The sequence below is a fragment of the Sylvia atricapilla genome, chromosome Z (assembly GCF_009819655.1).
Source record: "Sylvia atricapilla isolate bSylAtr1 chromosome Z, bSylAtr1.pri, whole genome shotgun sequence".
Taxonomy (NCBI): Eukaryota; Metazoa; Chordata; class Aves; order Passeriformes; family Sylviidae; genus Sylvia; species Sylvia atricapilla.
In genome coordinates, this window is record NC_089174.1 from 45,320,465 (window position 1) to 45,341,997 (window position 21,533).

Here is a 21,533-nt window from a genome sequence, read left to right on the forward strand (position 1 = left end):
TACCTTAAGTCATTTCCCCAAGGAAGAGGAGTTTCAATCTTGGCAGCTCAGAGGGTGTTTCTCTTACCTATCTATTGACTTGATCTGTACTGTGTGTACTGTTCAGTTAAATATTTTGAGTTCCTTCTCTCTTTTGTATCTGTGCTCAAATATTTTGATTGTAATACTCCACTGCCCTCTTCTAATATGTCTTCTAATATGTTACTTTTTCATTATGCCTGTGTGAGTACCAGTACTGGCTATTTATACTTGGGACATCCACAGCAATTGGATAGTGATGCATTAACATCAGAATCCTTGCCTTAAAGTTTACTTTCTGATTCTTAAACTCTTAACAATATGAAAAGTTAATGTTTTGTGTACCTCCCTCAGTGCTGTGACTTCCATAAGCTCTGGGTTTGCTGTAAGTTGGCTGAAACCCTGCAGCATGTAGTCTGCTATGCCGTCCTTGGGCATTAGGTTTTCCATTGATTACATGAAGGCTGCTCAGAATTTTCAGTTTGTTCTTCAGGAGTGTGTCTCCATCCTTCTTGGAAAGAAGGAAAGTCCTTGAAAGCTCTCTGAAAATCTAGTAGGTTGTTATGGGCTGTGGATTAGCAGCAACTAATAGGTTCCTGTTCTCAAGGTTAAAAATTGTCAATAATCTCTGTGACTGTTCAAAAAAACTTTTGTATCAAAATATTCAGTAATACAAAAGCCTTTCTCAGAATGACTTTTTTTTTCCCCCTTAGAATTTTCATATGTCCTGTAGGTGTGTTTGTTCCCTACGTAATGGGTTGGACTCCTGCAATGCTATTTACATCTTTCTTTATGGAGCAATCCTATGACATCCTGACTATATTTGTTTTGAACAGGGGTGGACGAAAACCATTGGGATTTTTATCTTTAATTTGCAAAAAAAGTAATTCTGAATCTGCAGAAGACACCAAAGGGAATAGAGGGAAGATCCAAAAGCCTCGAATTGTGACTCCAAAACGAAGTCTAAAGAAACCCACTCCATCCACCAAGGATGACAGGGAATCTTGTTCCTTTCCCTCTACTTCATCATCTGTGGAACATGAACATGTAGCTGCTGATGCTGCAGTTATGGTATGACTTTACTTTTGAAGACCCATGCATTTCTGGGATGGGAAGGACAGAGAATTAGTTGTTTCTGGAGTGGGTAGGTGGATGTGTAGCATGCATATTTGGAGAGCAGTATCTGCTCTGGTTGACAATTTCTGATATGTACATGTGTAGGAAACCTGTAAGGGAACTAAGATGATTTTTCTCTGCATGGATATCTATTTATTTCTCATTTTCAGCAAACTTTTTTTTTTCCTTTGGTCAAAACTTCCTACGTAAATAAAATACCCCTACAAAAAGCTCATGTGCATATATATGTAAATATATTTATACATACACACTGATGAAGACTGTTAAGAGCAACCTTTTCTTGTTTTATCAGGTTCCAAGTAAGACCTCATCTGAGAAGCCACCTTTCTGTGCTAAAGATCAAGAGAAGGAAAGAGAGCCCACCAAAATTTCTGAGTACTTTTTCAGTGACATCTTTATGGAAGTAGGTGATTCAGAATAGCAAATGGATTGTATAAAAACCTAGGATCAGAATATACTGCGACAAGAAAAGAATATTTTATAAGTTCCAATTTGTTCTGATACCCATTATGCCACACTTACTGTCAGCTAGGAATAACAGTACTCTCATTAATTAATGCTGTGAAGATGAAATGGATTCTTTCTGAAGCAACCCCAGGCACTTTCAAAATGCTGACATAGTCTAAACCACTACAGTGATGTCATTGGACCAGACTACTGACTGCTGGTTTATGGTTTCTCCATTTTAGACACTGACAGTGAGTGCATGACTATCCTACAGAAAAGTGCAATGAAATAATGTTTAATCTTGTATCAAGTTTCCTTTTCCATTTTAATGCTAAAGCTTTTTGGTACTGACTATTCAAGTTCTTTACTTCTTTTTGTGAAGTATGTTACATTAGAAGGAGGAATTAACCTTTTGGGTATAATGTAATATCTGAAGATCAGAATGCAAATACCAGTAGTGATGTAGTAAATACACACATACATACATATATCAAGCATCGTAGGTATTTTTATTAGAATCTCCAAATTACATATTTTTGTAAGAGTTTTTTAACCACATAATTTTAAAAGTTCCTAACCTGAAAAGCCCAGTAGGATTGGTTCCTTAAAAATGTGTTGAAAACTTAAAGACACAATTTACTAAAAGATGATAAAACAAGATTAATGTTTGCAACTTTTTTGTCACTTGAAGGAAGAGACTAATGTTTCCTTCCTGGTATAAATGCTAATTTTCTTCTAAATTGGAAAACAAAGCTATAGATACAATTTTTTTCTTTGTTTTTTTCATGTAGTTGTTTGTATATTTGCTGACTTCCTTGGTTTCCCTTGTGCAAAGCAGCACAAAGAGATTGGATTTAAACCATGATTATACAATGTCACTTGCGAAGATTTGCTGCTTTGAAGCAGTTGAATTAAAAGGGTTTTCTCATATTGCATGTCTGTTTGTACTGTAACTTGCTATAAAATTCTGATGTAGCTTTAGATTTTAGTCTAAGTTTTTTACCTACCTCATCAAGAAGTTTGTCTTGATGAGGTAATTACGTTTATGCACTCTCAAATTCAGGTGGTCACGGAAAGATTCAATATTTAGTCTGAAACTCCTCCTTGCATGAGTTGAGTAGTCTTAAAATTTTTCCCATTACCTAGTACTTGCAGGTACTTTTACAGAACAGTTTACTATGAAGGTGAAACTGATGTTTAAATGGTATTGATAATGCTCTCAGTAAAGCTATCATCAGGTTTGGACTGAGTAATCCTTTACTGGCAGGTAAATAATATAAATAAGTAGTTGATGAAATAGTTGATGAAGCTTGAGAATGTTTTTCTTTTCAGAAGTTATTGGCAAGGCTTCTGAAGGAACCTTTAAAATTTTGTCAGAGAGGAGAAATACAGAAAAAAAGCTACTGTTACTGCAAATTGGTATGTTAGTTGGTCTTTGCCAGTGAAATGTCACTAGCAGCAGTGTATTCCTTGAGGTGATGGAAAAGGGACTAGTTGTCCCAGTGTAGAGTAACGTACTTGAAAGCATCTGATCAACCCACCTCACCCCCCCCAAAAACACTCTAAAACACCTACAAGAGTTTCTGTTCAGATGGTATCTTGTGCTTTGCCTAATCTGTTTAACTTGAAATGTTTATCTAAATATTGTTTTACTGTAAACATTATGAAAGAGATTAATGTATACATGTAACTCTATTGTATATCTTGTAGATATTAAGTATGCAAGTGTTTACTTTCTGATGTGTGTGCCATGTTTATATCACTTGCACTCATAGAGCACTCTAAAAATAGATTCTTGGGGAGTGGCTATGAAATAATTGCTGTGAGTACCTTCTGAGTAAGTTTTGAGGGGATAATCATTCTACAATTATTTGCTTACATTTAAGTTTGCATTCATGTTACAAGGGGGAAAAATCAGCTACTTCATTACTAAGATTTATGGTGCCTTATCTGCTTGTTAATTGGGGCTATGCTTTCTCTTTCCTTGCAGCAAATTACATGCACTTTGTTAGAGGATTTTTAAAGAACAAATTCAATTTGAATAGAAAAAAAGACAATTTTGTGTTCTGTTTTGTGTGTGGAAGTTTTATAATGATGAAGGAGGTAAGAAAATATAATTGAAATCCTAATATGTATGGGTAGCATTTTTACAGACGTGGCATAAAACTGCTTTGCTTAGAGCTGTCTGACACCCTGTATCATCACATATAAGCTTTCTGTGTCAAAGAAAATAGTCCTATTCTGTATGTAAATTTTGTGAATAAATTATTTTCTTTTACCTGTGTTTCTATTTCTTAAATATCACTTGCAGTTTTTAAATACTTATAAGTACAGGAAGCTAACAAGTGTGAACTAAATGAAAGGCTGAATTTTCGGCTGCACCACTGTGGTGCGCACAGACCTGCTGGTAACAGGGGCGTTGTCGTTGTTCCCTGCTTTTGTTTTAGAATAGAGCTTAATTTACGTGGTAACAGACTTGGCAATGTTACCTTTCTCTAAAGACAAGGGCCTTTGAAAGTACATCTGGAATGCGGAAGAATAGCAAGGGAGAAACTCGACCAAAGATCGTTTGGGTTTTAAAAAGATCTGTCCCTATAACCCTATGACACGTTTTTAAGAAGGGCAAGGGCTTTCCTAGGCTTTACAAGCACGTCATCTTCCGTGAAAAGTGAGGCGTCCCAACACAATTCTTCCAAAGCGTGCTGCACAGCATTAGCTTGTCCGGGGGCCGGGGAAAGGACTCCGCGGCCGAGCCCGGCCCCACTGTGCCCATTGGCTGCGCCGGGGGGAGTGGCGGCGGCGGCGGCCTGGGACCTCGTTCGGCTCGGCTCGGCTCGTTCGGCTCGGCTCGGCCCGGCCCTCGCCAGCCCAGCAATGCTGCTGGGCGCCCCGCGGCTCCCGGGCCGCTGCCTAGGCCTGCTGCGCCCGCTGCTCGCCCGCGAGTACCGCGGCGAGGCGGTGGCGGCCGTGGGGTCGCGCCCCGACGCGGGCTCCGCGCTCTACCAGGTAGGGCGGCGGCGGCGGCGGGGCGCGGGCGGGGCGGGGCGCAGCGGCGCCGTGGAGGCGCCGGAGCCGCGGGGCACCATGGCCGTGGCGAGCGCGTGCCCGCGCACGGGCCCGGCCCCGCCCCGCGGAGCGGCGGGGACAGCGCCGCCCAGCGGCTGCCCTCCCCGGGCGCCCGGGGCTGGCCGTGTGTGCGGGCTGAGGCCGCAGGGCACCCGCGCAGACCGCGCCGCTTCGAGCAGTCGTCTGCCTCAGGATGCACAGTTTTGCACTTTTAAATCGTGATGCCAGCTCTTGCTGCATTTCAGGCTGATCGATACCGTGCTAGTGAGGTGGAGGCGGGGTTTGTAGACAGTGGAAGATGGAGCTTGTGTTTGCAAATTGATTCCCCAGTTGAAAACAGGTGGAATATCTGTATAGAGTCATGGGCTTGGCTCCAAAAAATATGATCTTTTGAGCAGGAGAGTTAGGTGTAATTCCAGTTGTCTTTACGAAGAGAGAGCAGTAGTTTCATCTAGTATAAGTAGATTTAATTTTAGTGGGGCATTATTAGCGTCATCGTATTCAAAAATCGTGTTTACAGTCAGGCTGAGAAAAACATGGCTTTAGGTAGGAATCAAGGCTGATAGAAGGGCAGTGTTTTCTTATTTGTTCACATAAAATATAAAACAGTATGTGGATCAACAACGTGTATTCGTACTGAGATAGGTCCATTGGTTTTGTGTTTGGGTCTGTCTTTGTTTTGCAGAAACTAAATTTGGGACAGAAATTAAGTGACTGAAGCTTCTGTGTAATCTCAGTATTTGTCCTTATATGTGTGTGTGTATATTTATATACATACAAAGCTTGTGTATGTGAAGTGTGTGTATATACGTGTACACATTCATATTTTGTGTGCCAAAACATTTTCATTTTAATTTTAATGAAGGTGTCCACTCATCTAAGCTGTCCCCAGACTCACAGTTACGTCTGGACACATCTCAACCTGAAAAGAAAAGCAAGGCTTGGTAAAATAGCTGTTAGTGTTAGTATTTGGTAGAAATAATTTGTGGGACGCTGTTAAGGGTATGCATTCCTTTACAAACACAAGGAGCTGAAGTCCCTGCTGTGAGGCACTTAACCATCTGAAAAAAATGAATAATACAAGGAATAACTGCAAACACAAGGAGACATTATGATACGTGATCAAGGTCTTGCCTTCTTTAGTCAATGTCTACTTTTCTCGCTGTGAATTCAACTAATTCAACTAGGCAGGCTGGCCTTCATGATGAAAATCTTTTAACTGTCTCTCAGGCAAACAGGTAATTTAAAAGTGAGTGGATCTAAATTCTGGAAAATGAAAGAAAGTATCTTTAAAGATTCCAAAGACTAGCTCTTACATCCACTTTATGTAGACTGCTACATGATGTAGCAGTAATTCAAGTAGCTTGTGCTTAAGTAACTGTAGGATTAGTCTGTAGGGTTTGCCTCTTGGTTTTGCATTAAAATTTGTAAAAATTCTCATAGTAACAGCAGAATTTTACACAACTTGCTGGTGCAAGGACCAGTTTCCAGAAAGAACTTGATGCCAGTTCACTGGCCTTTTTCTTCGTTATTTAATGACAGTAATGAAGAACCCACAAATACATGGTAGAACTAGTACATTTATTTCTGAGTAGGCTTTTCGGTGTGCATTCAGAATTATTTAAAACATCTTTTCTTCTCTTTGGTGAAGTATAACAGTCTTCTATTCTGTTTTAAGGCATGAAAGACCATGACAGAAGTTAAGAGAGTTTAAGCAATTCAGATGTTTCTGTGCAGTATTTTTATAGTTTATCTAAAAAGTCCTTTCACAGTTTTTTTCATGTAGAGTAGTTAAACTAGCTACAGTGAATCAGAATGAAAAATCCTAGGATTGTGATTTGATTACTGTTCCTGTTAATATCGTCTGCCTTTTTTTTTTTTTCCTATGTTAAAGGTGAGTTTTTAAGCACAATATCATGTGCAAAAGGTGAATGTGTTTAGAGAAAACAGACTGACTGAACAAGGAGAAACAGGGAAAATTTTTGATGTGTAAAGGTGCAAAATGACCCAGCCGGACAAGATGAACACTGATGCAGAGTAATACTGAGTGTTGTGGCAACTGCAGACTGTAAAAAATACGGAATTACAAGATACGTTTTTACCTTTCAACAGAGTATTTTTAATTTATTTCTAGCAATTACGAAGGCAGAAAAATATGTTCTTTTGAAAGTCACCATACAGCCAAAGCACTTCAAATGTGAGCTGAATCTGTACATGTTTTTATTTTATTTCTACTTTGCTTCTTTGCCTTTCAGTGCCTAAGTGAACAAACTCAACAGCAATTTTTGCAGCTTCTTCTCAGGGGAAACATTAAGTCTGAGTGTTCAGGTATATATGACCATAGAGTTGCCAGCTGGATTTTTTCTGTCAAAGTAGACTCTAACGTCATATAAATGAGAATTAGACAAGGCAATAAGATCTTTTTGTGCGGCATGTTCTTTTATTGCAGTTGCACTTTTCAAAAAGGTAGTAAAGTTCTTAATGTGTTGCAAAAAAACCCCAACAAATTAAGCCTGACTAATACCTTTAAATTGCTAAGAATTTGCAAAAAAACTCCAACCTGCTGTAATGTGCACACAGAGTTTTTGATAATTCTGATAGAAGTGGCGACCTCTGTATTGATTCACTCATATACAGAACATGAGTTTTTGTTTTTCGAGAGGTATAATGGCAAGAACACCAGCTTTAAAAAAAAAAAAAAAAAAACCACTAACCAAACCAGGACAAAACAAAACCAACTTTTGTTTTATCTATTTGTTCAGCCTAAACAACAAGAATCTAAAAAGTGTTTACCAAAATCTGTTTGACCTAGGTCATTCATCCTTTGATATAAGTCATGAGAGCACTTAATTTGAATCTGCGTTTTTTAGAAGTTAATTTAAAATGCAAACAAATTTATGCCGAAAATAAACAAAATCTCAGAAACAGTTCTCAACTCTGTAGTGACTAGTTCTATCTTGGTTTATTAAATTCAGAACTAGTCTTTTGCTATCATAACACAGTAAGACTTTTTGTAAAGCGTTTTTGTTAAATGCTTTGGGATACTTGAGAGAAGCATAGGTAGAAATTTTACTACTTTAGTGACAATACAGAGACAGTATTTAATAAGGTAAAAATAGATTTGGAAGAAAAATCAGTCTTGTACTTCCTATTTTTGTTTATTAAAAACTATATAGTCACCCTTGGTTGAATTTAGAATTAATTCTGTTTTGTTCTCCACTTAGGAGAACTATGAAAGAATGAAAGCACTGGTAACTGAACTACAAGAACAAGCAGAAAAAATCAGGTTAGGTAAGTATGATAGTCTATGAAAACATTTTAGAGTAATAACCTGGCACTTGGCCTTGTTGAACCTCAAAGAGTTTGCCTTGGCCCATTGATCCAGCCTGGCCAGATCCCTCTGCAGAGCCTTCCTGTCCTCCAGCAGAGCAACACCCCCTTCCAGCTTGCTGTTGTCTGTGAGCTTACGGAGGGTGCCCTCAATCATCTGTCCATATTGTTGTTAAACTTATTGAACAGTACTGGCCCCAAAACTAAGCCCTGGGGTACCCCACTAGTGACCACCCATGAGCTGGACGTGACTCCAGCCACCTCCATCCACTCTCTGGGCCCAGCTGTCCAGACAGGGCCTTTTTCCCAGCAAAGAATGCACCAATCCAAGCCATGAACAGCCAGTTTCTCCAGGAGAACGCTATGGCAGCATCATATGCTATGGCAAAGCATCAAAGGCTTTGGCAAAGTTTACAGAGACGACATCCACAGCCTTTCTCCCCTCTAAGCAGGTCATCCTGTTATAGGAGGAGGTCAGGTTGGTCAAGCAGGACCTGCCTTTCCCAAGCTTTGCTGGCTGGGCCTGATCCCCTGGTTGTCCTGTATGTACTGCATAATGGCACTCAACATGATCTGCTCCATGGCCTTCCCTGGTACCACTGTCAGGCTGACAGGTCTGTAGTTCCCTGGATTGTCTCTCCAGCCCTTCCTGTGGATGGGTGTCACGCTGGCTAGCTACCAGTCACCATGGTTAGTCAGGCCTGATGGTAAATGATGGAAAATGCCTCTCTGAGCTCTTCCACCAGCTCCCTCACTGCCCTTGGGTGGATCACATCTGCCCCCATAAACCTATGTGTGTATAAGTAGTGTAGCAGGTCACTAGCCAGTTGCCATTGGATTAAGGGGGCTTCAATTTGCTCTGTGTTGATCCTTGCTCCTGTCTTCCAGCTCAGTGGGCTGGTATCCATTTAAAGACTGAATCAAAGGAAGTATTAAGTGCCTGTGCCTTTTCCTCATCCTCTGTCACCATATTTCCCCATGCATCCAGTAACAGATGGGGATTCTCCTTTGTCCTTCTTTTATTGGTTGATCTTTTCCAAATTCCTAGCTGTAGTTGTGCTGGCAAAGAGAAAGCAGGTCTGTAGTAGTTTAAAAGATTGAAATCTTTGTTTCGTCTTTTTTACTTGTAAGGCTATCTGGATGAATTGCAGTTGACTAGAATTAATGGAGACAACAAAATGAAAACATTTAATAAATGCTTATTATGCTGCTAGAGGCTGAGCATGTAGCTTTAATTCTGCCCCTTTTGTGACTATCATAATAGTGCTTTTGTCATTTTTTACACTGTTTCTTATATAATGTGTTTTCTTTTACAACTTTGGAATGGAGCACAGTTAAGATTTTGTGCTCAGTGTTTTTTCTTCCTTGCTGCGAAGCTTGCAGGGTGTGCAGGGTCTAGAGTTCCTGAAGAGATGTTAAAACCCATGGACAGCCTCTGTCTTTTATGGGTATAGAGACTGTTCAGCAGTTCATGAAGTAATGATGCATGTCTCAGGAGCTAATGATTATGGCCTTCTTCCTTGCTGCTCGTTTGCGTGTTCTTGCATGTTACACCATGACAGGAGAAGACCGTAGTGCTGGTCTTTCCTTCATCTAAGCAACCTCTATCAGGACGTTAACACACGGTTTTGAGTGACATTGATTGAAATTGCTTTACTTATCATTTAAATATATAAGAAAAACTAGGTACCTGTGTTGAACACTTCTGAAGGATATGTGCAACATCTTTAGATTTCGCTGTAAAAGCTGTCTGTCAGAGGATGAGTTCCTGTTCAAGGTCTTTGTAATGAATGCTTCATGTAGCATTCATTAGCTGTTATTCAGTGTGTAGGGTTTTTCTGAACTCATATCCCACTCTACTGAGTAATCCACAGCTGTGCAACAGGAAGTGGTCCCTGCTCCTTTACAACAGGTGGTTTTCTGACAGGAAGCACAAGAAGTAGGTGTTTAATCTCCATGACTGATCATAGCACATCAGCAGTCACAGTGGTGTAGGTATTGTAGTAAAGGAGAAATTAAGAAGAGGTTTCAAATTGAATGCCTCCAAGTTTGTTTCATTGTTCAGGAGGTTAGTGCAGGGTAGAGTGTTTTGATGTTTGGAAGAGGAATGTTCAGTGGAACGGCTACAGCACCTGTGAAGCAAGCATTTGTGATGCAGAGATGACAAAAGTCTCAGGATGGAAATTATTTTTGCAGCATCATGCAGTGTAGATTAAAGACTTCAGAGGTCAGAGATAATGTAGTTATGATGTGAGATGTTGAGAACATGGATGAGAGTAGTATCTCTGTGGGTGGGTATGAGAAGTTGTTTCTTAGGAAACCTGTACAGAAAGAATTCACAGGATTTAGACTTAGGCTGGATTTATAGACCTAATGAACTAGCTGAACTGAAGATAAATTGTGGGCTTTCTGGCATGCCTAAAAGATAGGAAATTATGTGCATAGTGATCAAGGAGGGAGGTGGGAGAAAAGACTTCAAAGGTAGGCTTAGAAGCTCTGTTTCAGTGATGCATAGCTGACAGAGAAATCTTGGAGTCTCAGGAGAAGTGTTAGCAAAACAGCACCTTCTTTATTTTGGACAGGGAGACAATTTTAGAGTGATGAGGTGGATCAGTGATTTGTCTACACAGAGAGACAATGTTTGTATAAGCTGTTATAAAGAGGCTGCAGTGTGTCAACAAATCTTGAAGTGTTGAATGACACAAAGCTCTGGAGAGCAAAAGATACGATTTAGGATGACCTCTAGTGAAGGGTTGAAATGAAACAAATATAATCTTGATATTAAATACTGTATGTCTGAATTCTGCTTACAGTTGTGACATAGTCTAAGGAAAATAATCCAGATGGTGCTAGGGTCATTCAGCATAGCTGTTCTGAATGAGTCCTAGGGATCAGTATTTCCTGTAGTTCTACTGCTGTGCTTTATATATGTGTTTTCTGCCCTTGTGTTTATTGCCAAGCAGGGGAGGAAGTTTCAGACAACTATGTTTATTAAAATCTTTACCTCAAGACTAACTGTAAAAAATGAGGAGGGAAATAAAGTAAGTTCTAAAAGCAAGCCTGTTTATCAATACCTTAAATCTGGTTGAAGTAGAAAATATTATTTATTATATTTATTATTAAGGATCATACTTCAGAAAGATGGAACTCATCAGCATTTCCATTCAAAGTTTTAATATAACTGATGATTTATCTTATCCGCATCCATAGAAAATATGACAATTTACTGTTTGTATCACAGGAGGCGGAGAAAAAGCTCGTAAGCTTCATACATCAAGAGGAAAGCTGTTACCTAGAGAGAGAATTGACAAGCTTATTGATCCTGGGTAGGTGCTTCCTTTTTTTTAAAAACATTTCAGGTTGTCTTTTGCAGGTAAATATTGCAACAGGCTTCTTTTCTTCTCCCTTTAGCTTCCATAAGCACTAGCGAATAACATGATTGGAATTTTACTGAAGTGTTCTTTGAAATACTGATCTCTTTTAAAGAAAATATTTTTTAAAAAATTGACCTTTTAAGTGAGATTAAATGGCAGATAGAACTACTAATTTTTTAGAGTTTTGTTTCATTTGTCATTATTCAGATCTCCGTTTCTGGAGTTCTCCCAGTTTGCTGGTTACCAGTTGTATGGTAACGAAGAGGTACCTGCGGGAGGCATTATCACTGGCATTGGACGAGTATCTGGGTGAGAGATTCCAGTCATGTACATTACTGATTATATGAAAAGGAAGAAGGTATAATTTTATTCAGTTTCCAGTATTAGGCTGTTAGCATTTTCAGTTTTTTTGTTTCTGACACTCAGGAAATCAACAAAGTTGGTGTCTCAATTTGTTCGGTCTTAGCTAAAAGGAAGTAAGGTTTTTGGTTTTGTTTTTAGTTTGTTGGGGTTTTTTTGGCTAGTTTGTCCCACTAACTAAACAAAACACACATGGATTTTCAGGTGTCCTATGAAGGAAAGATATTAGTGCATCTGAAAAGCAATTTTAAAAAATAGGATGGTATTTTAGCCTAAAAATTAGTTTTGCTTACTCAAAGTACCTTCGAGACTGTTCTTGAAATTTATCATGCTGCTATGCAGCACTATTTTACTTCCCATTGAAGAGGGCATTATAGTGCTGAGGTTGCTGTTACAATGTGCCCTTGAGGGAATGCAGGTGAGAAGAGCTCTCTTAGAGCATCAGGGCTTCAAAAGTCCTTGGCATGTTGCAGTTTTTAACCAACATATATAGATACTTACATACATACAAAGTATTTCTCATTAGAAAAACTTTTCTCTCTCATAAACTTTTCTTATTTTTAGGACGGAATGCTTGATTGTTGCTAATGATGCAACTGTCAAAGGTGGTACCTATTATCCCATCACTGTTAAGAAACATTTACGTGCTCAAGAAATTGCAATGCAAAATCATCTCCCTTGCCTTTATTTGGGTAAGTCCTGTTGTAGAAATAGCCAAGGTCCTGTGTTAAGGGCAGCTCATATGTCTGCAGATCTGACTAACCATGAATTAATTGAAAGCACTCCAATTATATTTTCATCAATACTGTATTATCTCTATAAAGGGGTGGCACATCTTAACTGAAGGGTGTGTACAGATTCTCAGCACTATCCACTGTTCTGCTGTTGGGCTGGGTTCATAAAATACAGATGCAGCTGTTAACACTATATCACTTCTTTCTGTCATGGATAAGCAATATTTCCTGTAAACTCATCCAGTTAATTCAAATTGCAGTTAAAAAAAAAAACAAAAAGAAAAAAAAAAAAAGTAGTACATTCTGATGGAGAATGTATCTGTATAAGAAAACATACCAAGGAAATAAAAATAATAAGAGTGACAAAAATAGTTTGGATCAATAGATTTTTAGGATTTGGGATGAATTTCTTTTGAAGCAGAAATTTAATTGTATTTTATTTTACATTTTGAGATTAGTCTATTAGATCAGTATTTAGCCAAACCTTCATGTAAATTTTACTTACGTATGCTTTCATTATAAAAGACAAAAAAAAAAAAGAGAGACAGATATCTATAATATATTACTGGTAGTGTTTTCTTAGCCTGGTTTTATACAAATAAAGAAGGTTTCTGCCAATGTGTTCCATTCACAAATTCAGCCTGAATTTGTAGTCTCATGACTTCTGGACCTATTAGCAAGTTTCAGTCAGCTGTTACAGAGAGTTGTAAGAAGGTGTATATTCCTGTGGGTGTTGTGTCTGTCAGCATCAGAGGAGAAAGACCTTCTACTGCATTTTGAAAAATAGGGCAGGTTATTCCTTTTCTTTCAGCTTAGTTTAGCGACTTAAATATAATCTATCTGTGCCAGTCTGGATGCTTGTATTAGTTAATAGTCAACATAAATACAATTCCTGGCCAGCACAAGTGTTTGTAGTTTCTTGCTATGCTCATAAGTCAAATGTGAATAATACCAATAGAAGGATTAGGAGAAGTGTGAACTTGAAACTGTTGGTGAGGTGGATACAAGGACAGTACACTGTAGATTTTGTGGGATTGCCATAGAAAGAGTCATGGAGGAAAGGGGAGGGCTAAGTTTTATCTTAGTTGTTAAAAAACAGAAGAAACTTAGCTTTGCTGTTTGCAGAACTGTTACAATTTTTTTGTCTGAATTATCAGCAATTCTGTGTGTTCAGAGAAGCCTGTTTTAGTGAGTATCAGTGAGGAACTGTGGGTGATTCTACTTTGTTTTAAGATCTACTATGTTTTAAGATCTTACAGAATTAGGAAATATGGGACAGCTATGTCTTTAAAAGTTTAGGGGGGTTATTCCATCTTTGAGACATACAGTCCTTGAATGTACAATGACATTCATACCTGGTGAGTTACTTTACCCTTGCAGTTTCTGTAGCTGGACTTATTCCAGTTGGTTTGAGCTGTGTGATAAGAGGGAGTACTTTGTAGTCAGTCAGCACTGTGCTGACCATGTAATTTTCATGTTGTTTGAACCAGTGATAACAACTCCTTAGGTGCTAATTCTCATGTGGACACCTGGTGCTGTTTGTCACTGGCGTGGACATTTTGTTTTGGCTGCAGTCGTGTAAGATGAGAATGTGCATACATACTGGTGGTTGCAGGTAAAAGTTAATTACCAGGAGCCAGAGTTATCAGAGATTCTTTACTTCCCCATGCATTTCCTTATAGTCTACTATCTTTCTTTCGATACTTCTCATAACAGGTTGTATTTTCATTATTGGGAGCAGAGAGGAAGCTGCCATTCGCAACCTGTAAGCAGGAGGGTGTATCCTGAGGCAGGGACATATAATAAATGAATCTTCCTAAAGATAGTTTAATGGTTTTGTCATGAAGTTTAATCAAGCTATGAAAGTACCCAGACAGTACCTTTTGAAGTCAGTAGTGATTAGCTCTGCCTTTTTCTGGAGCTTGTGACAGAATTGCAATAGAATAGTTGAGTTAAAAATTGTACATTGAAAGTGTTCTTAGTTTAAATATTTTGCGGCAGGATGAGTTTAAAAGTTTGTTTAGGGAGGTATGGTTGCATCTTTATGTGCGTCTGAGTTTATTATCCATGAAAATCATAGGGATGGATGTTATTTTAGGTGTTTACCATTTTTCTTTTTTATTTCTCCAAAAATAATGTGCTATTATACCTACACTCATGGAAATATATACAGTATTAGTGATAGTAATTGCTGTCTATTTTAGGTAACATGCAGATATTTTGCCAACAAGTATATAATGCTGTTTAATACGTGTAATATGATTTGGTTCATTCTAGTTGATTCAGGAGGAGCAAATTTACCTCGGCAAGCAGAAGTATTTCCAGATCGAGATCATTTTGGCCGTATTTTCTATAATCAAGCAGTCATGTCCTCACAAGGAATTCCACAGGTAATTTGGTTTTATCTCAGAGTTAAATGTACTAAATTGTTTTTTATGCTTGCTGCCATTGCCTCTTTTCAAGGCTTGTGCCCATGTTTTTTTTCTGACAGCACTGTGTTGTGCTAACCTGATGACCCAGTCTGGGGGTTGGAAGCATTGTAAACACAGTAACTGTCCACAAGAATTCATTATAATTTTGAAGAAACTGTCTGTTTTCTTGGTCTTAGTGTTAATGATTTGACCTATCTGCTCCTGTCTGGGAGTAGGAGAGAAATGCACTTGGAATGTGATATGTAGGGCCATTTGGGAAAGCACTAGAAAATCTCTTGGAGCAGTTCTGCATCAGCACTGCAAAGGTGAGGACCCCCTTGAGGATGCCTAGTAAATGAGACATATTTTCCACTAACAAGGGTATGTGTGTATTTATAAATCCATTTTTATACCCTGATGTGCTTTATGCTGAAACAGCCCTAATAATAGGGTTATTTTCTAATGTGTTAATGATGCACAGAATTACTGTTAGTCATAGTTCCTGGTTTTAGAAGTGGTTTTGTGTCATGGTTCACTCAGTAATACGTAGGGATCAGGTTTTGGATGCAGGTGCAAAAACAGTTTTTTGATGCAGTTTTTTGATGCTAGGGAAGCAAAATCACATGTTTTGCTGAATCTGTTATTCATGAAGAATGTAAAATATTTGAGGATTGCTGATGGGCAGCTATGGCTGCAGTGCCAGTGGAGGGCAGGATGTACAGTTCCAATAGAGTTGAGAAAAACAGGTAACAGAGTAAGGACTTGAAGGGAATTGTTAGCAGGGACCTGAGAGAAGCTGCCAGAGAGGGTGGAAAAATCCATGATCTATGAAGCTAACCTGCAAGTGAAGGGTCACTACAGAAGAGTAAATGAACCAGGTAATTCCTACAGAGTTGCTGTCTACTCTGTCATCTCCCAATCTCTTTGTATGGTTTTGTAGCTCTCTCTTAAACCTGCCTCTACACTCCCTTTTGCAGACCAAAAAATTCAGGCTTACTTAGTTGTTCTTCCTGCAGTGTTCCACACCTTTGATGGTCCTAGTTCCTCTTCTTATCCCGATCTTACTGTATCTTCTTTAACGTGAAAGAGACAGACTGTACCAACAGTCCTTAAAACATGTCAAAAAACGACAAATTGTGTGGAACTTCTTAGAACTACCAATTCTGAGCACCAGTTCTTAGAATTAGTGTTTTTTTTCTTCGATCCCAAGGGAGAGCAGACAGCTTCCTCATTTAGCACTGAGGCACAGCAAAAATAATTTGATTCTGCAGAATTCTTTCTGTGTACCAGAGGAAAGTATATACAACCTTCCAACAAAACAATAAACTATTAGAAGAAATAAAGACATTGTTTGAAGCCTGCATTCTTTATGGACATCTGCAAGTGGTCAGAGCAAAAAGAGGTTATAACCATAAATCCAGATTCTCTGTTAGGTCTGTGATGTATACAATCCTGACAGCTTAATCTAGGGCTAGTTGCAATAAGAGCAGAGGAATGTAGAACATTAAAAAATTATTCAACCTCCGTTTTCTATACAATGAGAACAGCAAAATCTTTTCTGAGTGAGAAACAGGTCACACCCTACTGTTGAACTTGTGATGACAACATTTATTTTCAAGAAAAGTAAGTTCTCTACCACACTTTGAAACCCTGACAAAGCTGGTCATTATCCTGGCGAAGGACTGGGATACAGTTTAATTTATGGGTGCCTACAATGTGCCCTGAGGTTCTCCCAAGTTATATGTCATAGCAGTTATTTCACCCATCTTGTCTGAGGCTGTGCTGTCACACAGACAGACCTATGAAAGTGCTAAGACCCAAATCCCACCATAATACACTATCCAGTGTTCTTCTTCAGAAGGAGTAAAACTCTTGAGAGATCGTCCTCTCTGGATTCTCCTGCCCTGGAGCTCTCACGGGGACACAATTCCTACCATTCACGCAAGACACTTTGCTGGGGCCTTGGGCCTTCCCCTTTTTTCTGGGGGAAGGAGGAAGTAGAAGCCAATACTTCTAGGGTGAAGCAGATGCACCCTAGAAGGGTGCATCTAGTCAAGGACACAGTATTCAGTCTGACTCCTCACATGACAGATTCTGACTTTGCAGAATTTTTGAGGAAACTGCCTGTGTTACCTTGATACCTTTTTGGCACATTTTGGAAGCAAGTCAGAGTCCAAATCTTAAACCATCTTTTATTGTTCCAAAGAATCCTGTGATCCATTGGAGCTATAAAAATCCAAGGCGGAGGATTCCAACAATGCACTAAATCTCTTTAGGAAGGCATAATTTACCTGCTGCATAATTTACCTTCTACTTTCCAACAGTAGAAGTGGAGCAATTGTAGTGATTATGTAAGTCTTCAGAGAAAAGCAGTGTTTAGTTAGAACAAAAATAGATAGGAGAAAAAGACATCATATAAGACTCCCTGATGGGTCCAGATTGGTCCTAGTGTTTTTGTGGAACAGCAATTGTCAAAGGAGTGATGTTTTGCTGAATTATTTTTTTCAGAGAAATTTCAGAAAACTTTATTTTTGCTAATGACTTCAATTATGATCTGCTGTAGGAGTAATGATTTTTAGATGTTACATCAAAGATAAGTATGTATACCCAGCTTACAAGGCTGAAATTACTGATGTTGGGCAAGACCTTTCTAGAAATGCATGACTCTACAGTCATGCTCTTGCTTCCAGCATATCTTGAAATATCTTGAAGTGTATCTTGAAATGTATTTTACGTACTTGTAAAGTTGCATTAAAAAGTTGAATTTATTTTTCTTTCAATTACCATATGGTGTTGTATTATGAGTAATTGTATTCATATACAATAAAACTTAAATATAAGAAAGATTTGTCTTTTAATAAAACACATTTCTGTTCGTTATGACGCTGATGAAAGTTAAATTTTCCAAGTATAACACTGATGAATGTTTATCTTTCTTTAAATATTTATGGAAGACTGGGAAAAATGTTTTACTGAAGCACTTCCTTTATTTAAAGGATGTAATAAGGGTGCATTTTTGGGGGGAGATGTGTCTATGTTTTGTGTTTTTTTCAAAGAGGCACTGTTAACGTTTGTAAATCTGTTATTGGTTCTGTGCTAGCAGATTGTGGTAGCTAGAACCATGTTCCCTGCCTGAGAATATGTTTCTTTAGAAAATGGAATTAGGAAATTATGCTCTTTCTGTTCTCCACTCTGGTCAGTTCTTCTGAGAGGAGAGTCAGGATTTTGTTAGTTTGCTATATGAAGTCCTATGCTGTGGCCTGCTTGAAGGTCTGCTCATCAGTTCGTTAGTTCTTCTCAATTTGGCCCTTTAAAGTGATTGCTTTTTTCCCCCCTTTTTTATTTTCTAGTTGCTGATAGTGCTTTTAATTTCCCCCTCCACTTTTACCTGTGACTAATTTATTATTCACCCACTACATCTTGAATTACTTTGTTGCCTGTATGGATGTGAATCAGAAAGCTGTGATTAGTTTCTCATTAGCTGCTTCCTGAGCTCTCTCATACTCATACACTGTGTGGATACAATGGGGGATGGGTCAGTGGATATGAAATAGTGTATGTGCATTCAGGACTGTTGACTTTTGTTGAACACATCAAGAATTTCTTTGCAGCAATTTAGAAAATTAGGTCAGGATTGTAGGGCATTATTTGTGAATTTGACAGGTGGATTTTATTTTTTCCAGTAGATACATTTTCCAGTATTTATGTTCGAAAAAATTAACACCTGAGTTGTAGTTTAAATGCAGGCACATTTTTTCAGTGTGAGCATGGGGAAATTAAGAATAGGAAAAAATCACAAATTGTGGAGGAAAAAAAGAAATTGAGTTATTTACACCAAGTTTGTCCCGTTTCTAGAGGCTTATGTTATTTTTTAATTTGCAAAGAGTTTTTTATTAAATGCACAAGAGAATACTGCGGATCAATCGTTTGACTCTGAATGTAGTTTAAGATCCTGAAAACTGTTTGCTGAAAAGGCTGTTTGACGTAGAATGACATAGTTCATGTAGTCCTACTTTAGATATGCATAATGTGATTTGGAAGTTTTATTTTTCTGTGTGCTGCTTTCTTCTTCTAAATTATCATATAACAGAGAACACTAATTGATGTCACCTTAGAAATATCTTTAAACAAACCTAACATAAAATAACATTGTTTTCCATGGATTTTTAGGGGTTGTTTGTGTGTATATGTGCAGTTGTGAAAGAAAGTGTTTGCATTTTTCATATGAATATTCCATTTCTTCTGCTCTACAAGTGTCTTGAAAGGGTCTTTGAAGATGAACCTGTGAAGGAGAAATTGAGAAACTTCACTTCCCTGATTATCTACAGTTACAGTATTCATCTTATCTTGGGTCAAGTCAGTTTTGTGAAAGTATCACCAAGATATTACTGGTAGAAAATGTCCACTGTGTAGGTGTTCCTCTCAAAATAAGGCAAAAGGATGAAGCAGAGATTATTCATATTGAAGCTTGTAATGAGATGCTCAACACATCTCAAAAGGACAAAATTAATTAGTTGATCTGTTGAAGACCTGAAGTAGCATATTAGAAGATGGGAGAAATGTCCTTCAAAGGATGTTAACACTTGAGCAATTATGCCAATGAGCAGTAACTGAAGCCTTGACTTAAGCATAAATACCAGGAGAAACCTAGGTTTTAGCCTTTACTGTTCATCAGTAAAACCAAATTTCATGGTAGAATGTGTGTGTTTTGAAACCTACCACATATGTAGCTCATGGAACTTCATATATGAGTTTTGTTTCCAGCAGGGTAGTCTGAAGATCATAGTTCAAAAGACTGTTGAAAATGGAAGGTTTCTTATATTTTAAAGAAATGCTAAAAAGTAAAAGTTTGCTCTATTAGACAGAAATAATCTTGCAATGCTGCCCAATGATGTTGATAAAAGGTACTCATTATGTATTAAAATACATAACACCTTGTGTCTATGCTATTTTTAAAGGTTTGAATGGTTCGTTAACTTGTTCTTTTTGTTTCCCTGATAGATAGCAGTAGTTATGGGATCCTGTACAGCAGGAGGAGCATACGTACCTGCAATGGCTGATGAAAGTATTATTGTTGGCAAACAGGGAACAATATTCCTGGGAGGGCCACCGCTGGTAAGGATACTGCAATTTCTAGTGAAATGACCCCTTTCCTCCCCCTTTCCCCAAATTATGCTGTGATAATTGTACACCTTAAACAATTGAGACGTTTCTTGGTGATATATTTCTAGATACTCTGTAGATTAGTTTGTGGTTTTAAGTATATCTGAATGTTTCCATCCTAAATCAAATCTCTTCTGTTCATTAGAGGTGTCTATGTATAAATCAGGCTGTGTCAAGGTGTTGTCATGGTACTGCTTTTAGATTGCTGTGCACAATTTAGATGATAAAAATAATTTCTGTATTCAATTATGTACTCTCTAGGTTTGACACAAAATTTGAAAAAATCACAGCCATGTGTATTGTATCTCAAAGTCAAGATCAATGATAAAAGAACTTCTGAAACAGAACTGATCTGCTGTATTTTTGTCAGTTTACTGACAAAGGAGGCACACTTACAATGGAGTTTGACTTTGCTTCCTTCCTTCCTTCTGACCTGGCCTGACCTGACCTGACCTGCAGAAGTACTGTGAATTAAACCTTGCTTTATTGTGGAACTCATAGTGGGATTTGTGACTGTGAAGCACTGCAGTATAAGAGAGATTTAAAATTACAGTAGCTTGGCATAACAAAAGGAATGCTTGAATGTGGTTTGTTATTTTAGAAATAACTGTATGTCCTAGTGTAGGCTCAGTTCTGTACCAATACAAATAAAAATACAATATTGTCTGTCTTTTGCTGACAAAGATTATTCTATTTAACACAAGCTTTATGAGAAAAAAAAAAGAATTTTCAGTAATAAATGTTAGTGCTAGAACTAACAGACCATCATTCATCACAACTGTTTAAGTCTCTATGAAACATGGCTGGATAAACTTGCTTTTCTGACGTAGTCAAATATTTGTCAAATTTATTGTACAAACTGGTCTGAGGCAGCATAGTGGCTCTGTTTTGATTACAGTCTTTTGGGAACTTCAAGGTGTGCTTCTTGTGACAAAGCCAAATGTAAATCAAATGTCTCTCAAGAGTCCTTCCAACTGGAGCATGCCGAAATGGAGAAATTGTTTTGTTAGGCATTGTTAATGAAGGTACTGCTCCATTGATTTCTCTAGTAACAGAGATACAAAGTCTCTTGGAAGTCACTTCCTTCAACACTTAAAATACTGGGAAAATGTGGCATGTCCCATTAAACTACACGAAAACAGCCACTGACAGATTTATTTGTTGACTAGTTCCTAAGGCATGATTGTGTTACTCTCATTAAAAGTATGAAGGACTTATCCTTTAACATGATTTGGTGTTTTCTTTTATAGCTTTGCATTCATTTCCACAGGATATTTTTGTACTGCATTATTTTCCTTTAGAGTGGATTTTTCCCCATTGTGTCATCTTGTTGATAAAAGTAGATTTGGCATTATATATCTCTTTCAAAGTTCAGTGTATAAATAGTTTTTAAATTCTTAAGCAGTTAAAAAAAGAAGAAAAAGAGAAAAAAGGTCTTGAATAAGGTCTTAAGTAAATTCAGAATTTAATTGTCATATAGAAAGCAGCGGCAC

General features: G+C 38.0%; 2 protein-coding genes across 2 annotated transcripts in view; both read left to right on the forward strand.

Moving 5' to 3' along the window:
- Positions 1-3,880, forward strand: part of BDP1 (B double prime 1, subunit of RNA polymerase III transcription initiation factor IIIB) — a 57,612-nt gene extending 53,732 nt beyond the window's left edge. Inside the window, exons 42-43 of the mRNA XM_066339731.1 lie at positions 855-1,089; positions 1,448-3,880. Coding sequence (XP_066195828.1) covers positions 855-1,089; positions 1,448-1,576 — 364 coding nt within the window. The 3' untranslated portion in view covers positions 1,577-3,880. The remainder of the gene's footprint in view (positions 1-854; positions 1,090-1,447) is intronic.
- Positions 3,881-4,453: 573 nt separating this feature from the next.
- MCCC2 (methylcrotonyl-CoA carboxylase subunit 2) overlaps positions 4,454-21,533 on the forward strand; it is a 36,429-nt gene continuing 19,349 nt past the window's right edge. The window contains exons 1-7 of the mRNA XM_066339882.1: positions 4,454-4,608; positions 7,893-7,959; positions 11,240-11,324; positions 11,580-11,681; positions 12,297-12,424; positions 14,744-14,856; positions 19,879-19,992. Coding sequence (XP_066195979.1) covers positions 4,477-4,608; positions 7,893-7,959; positions 11,240-11,324; positions 11,580-11,681; positions 12,297-12,424; positions 14,744-14,856; positions 19,879-19,992 — 741 coding nt within the window. The 5' untranslated portion in view covers positions 4,454-4,476. The remainder of the gene's footprint in view (positions 4,609-7,892; positions 7,960-11,239; positions 11,325-11,579; positions 11,682-12,296; positions 12,425-14,743; positions 14,857-19,878; positions 19,993-21,533) is intronic.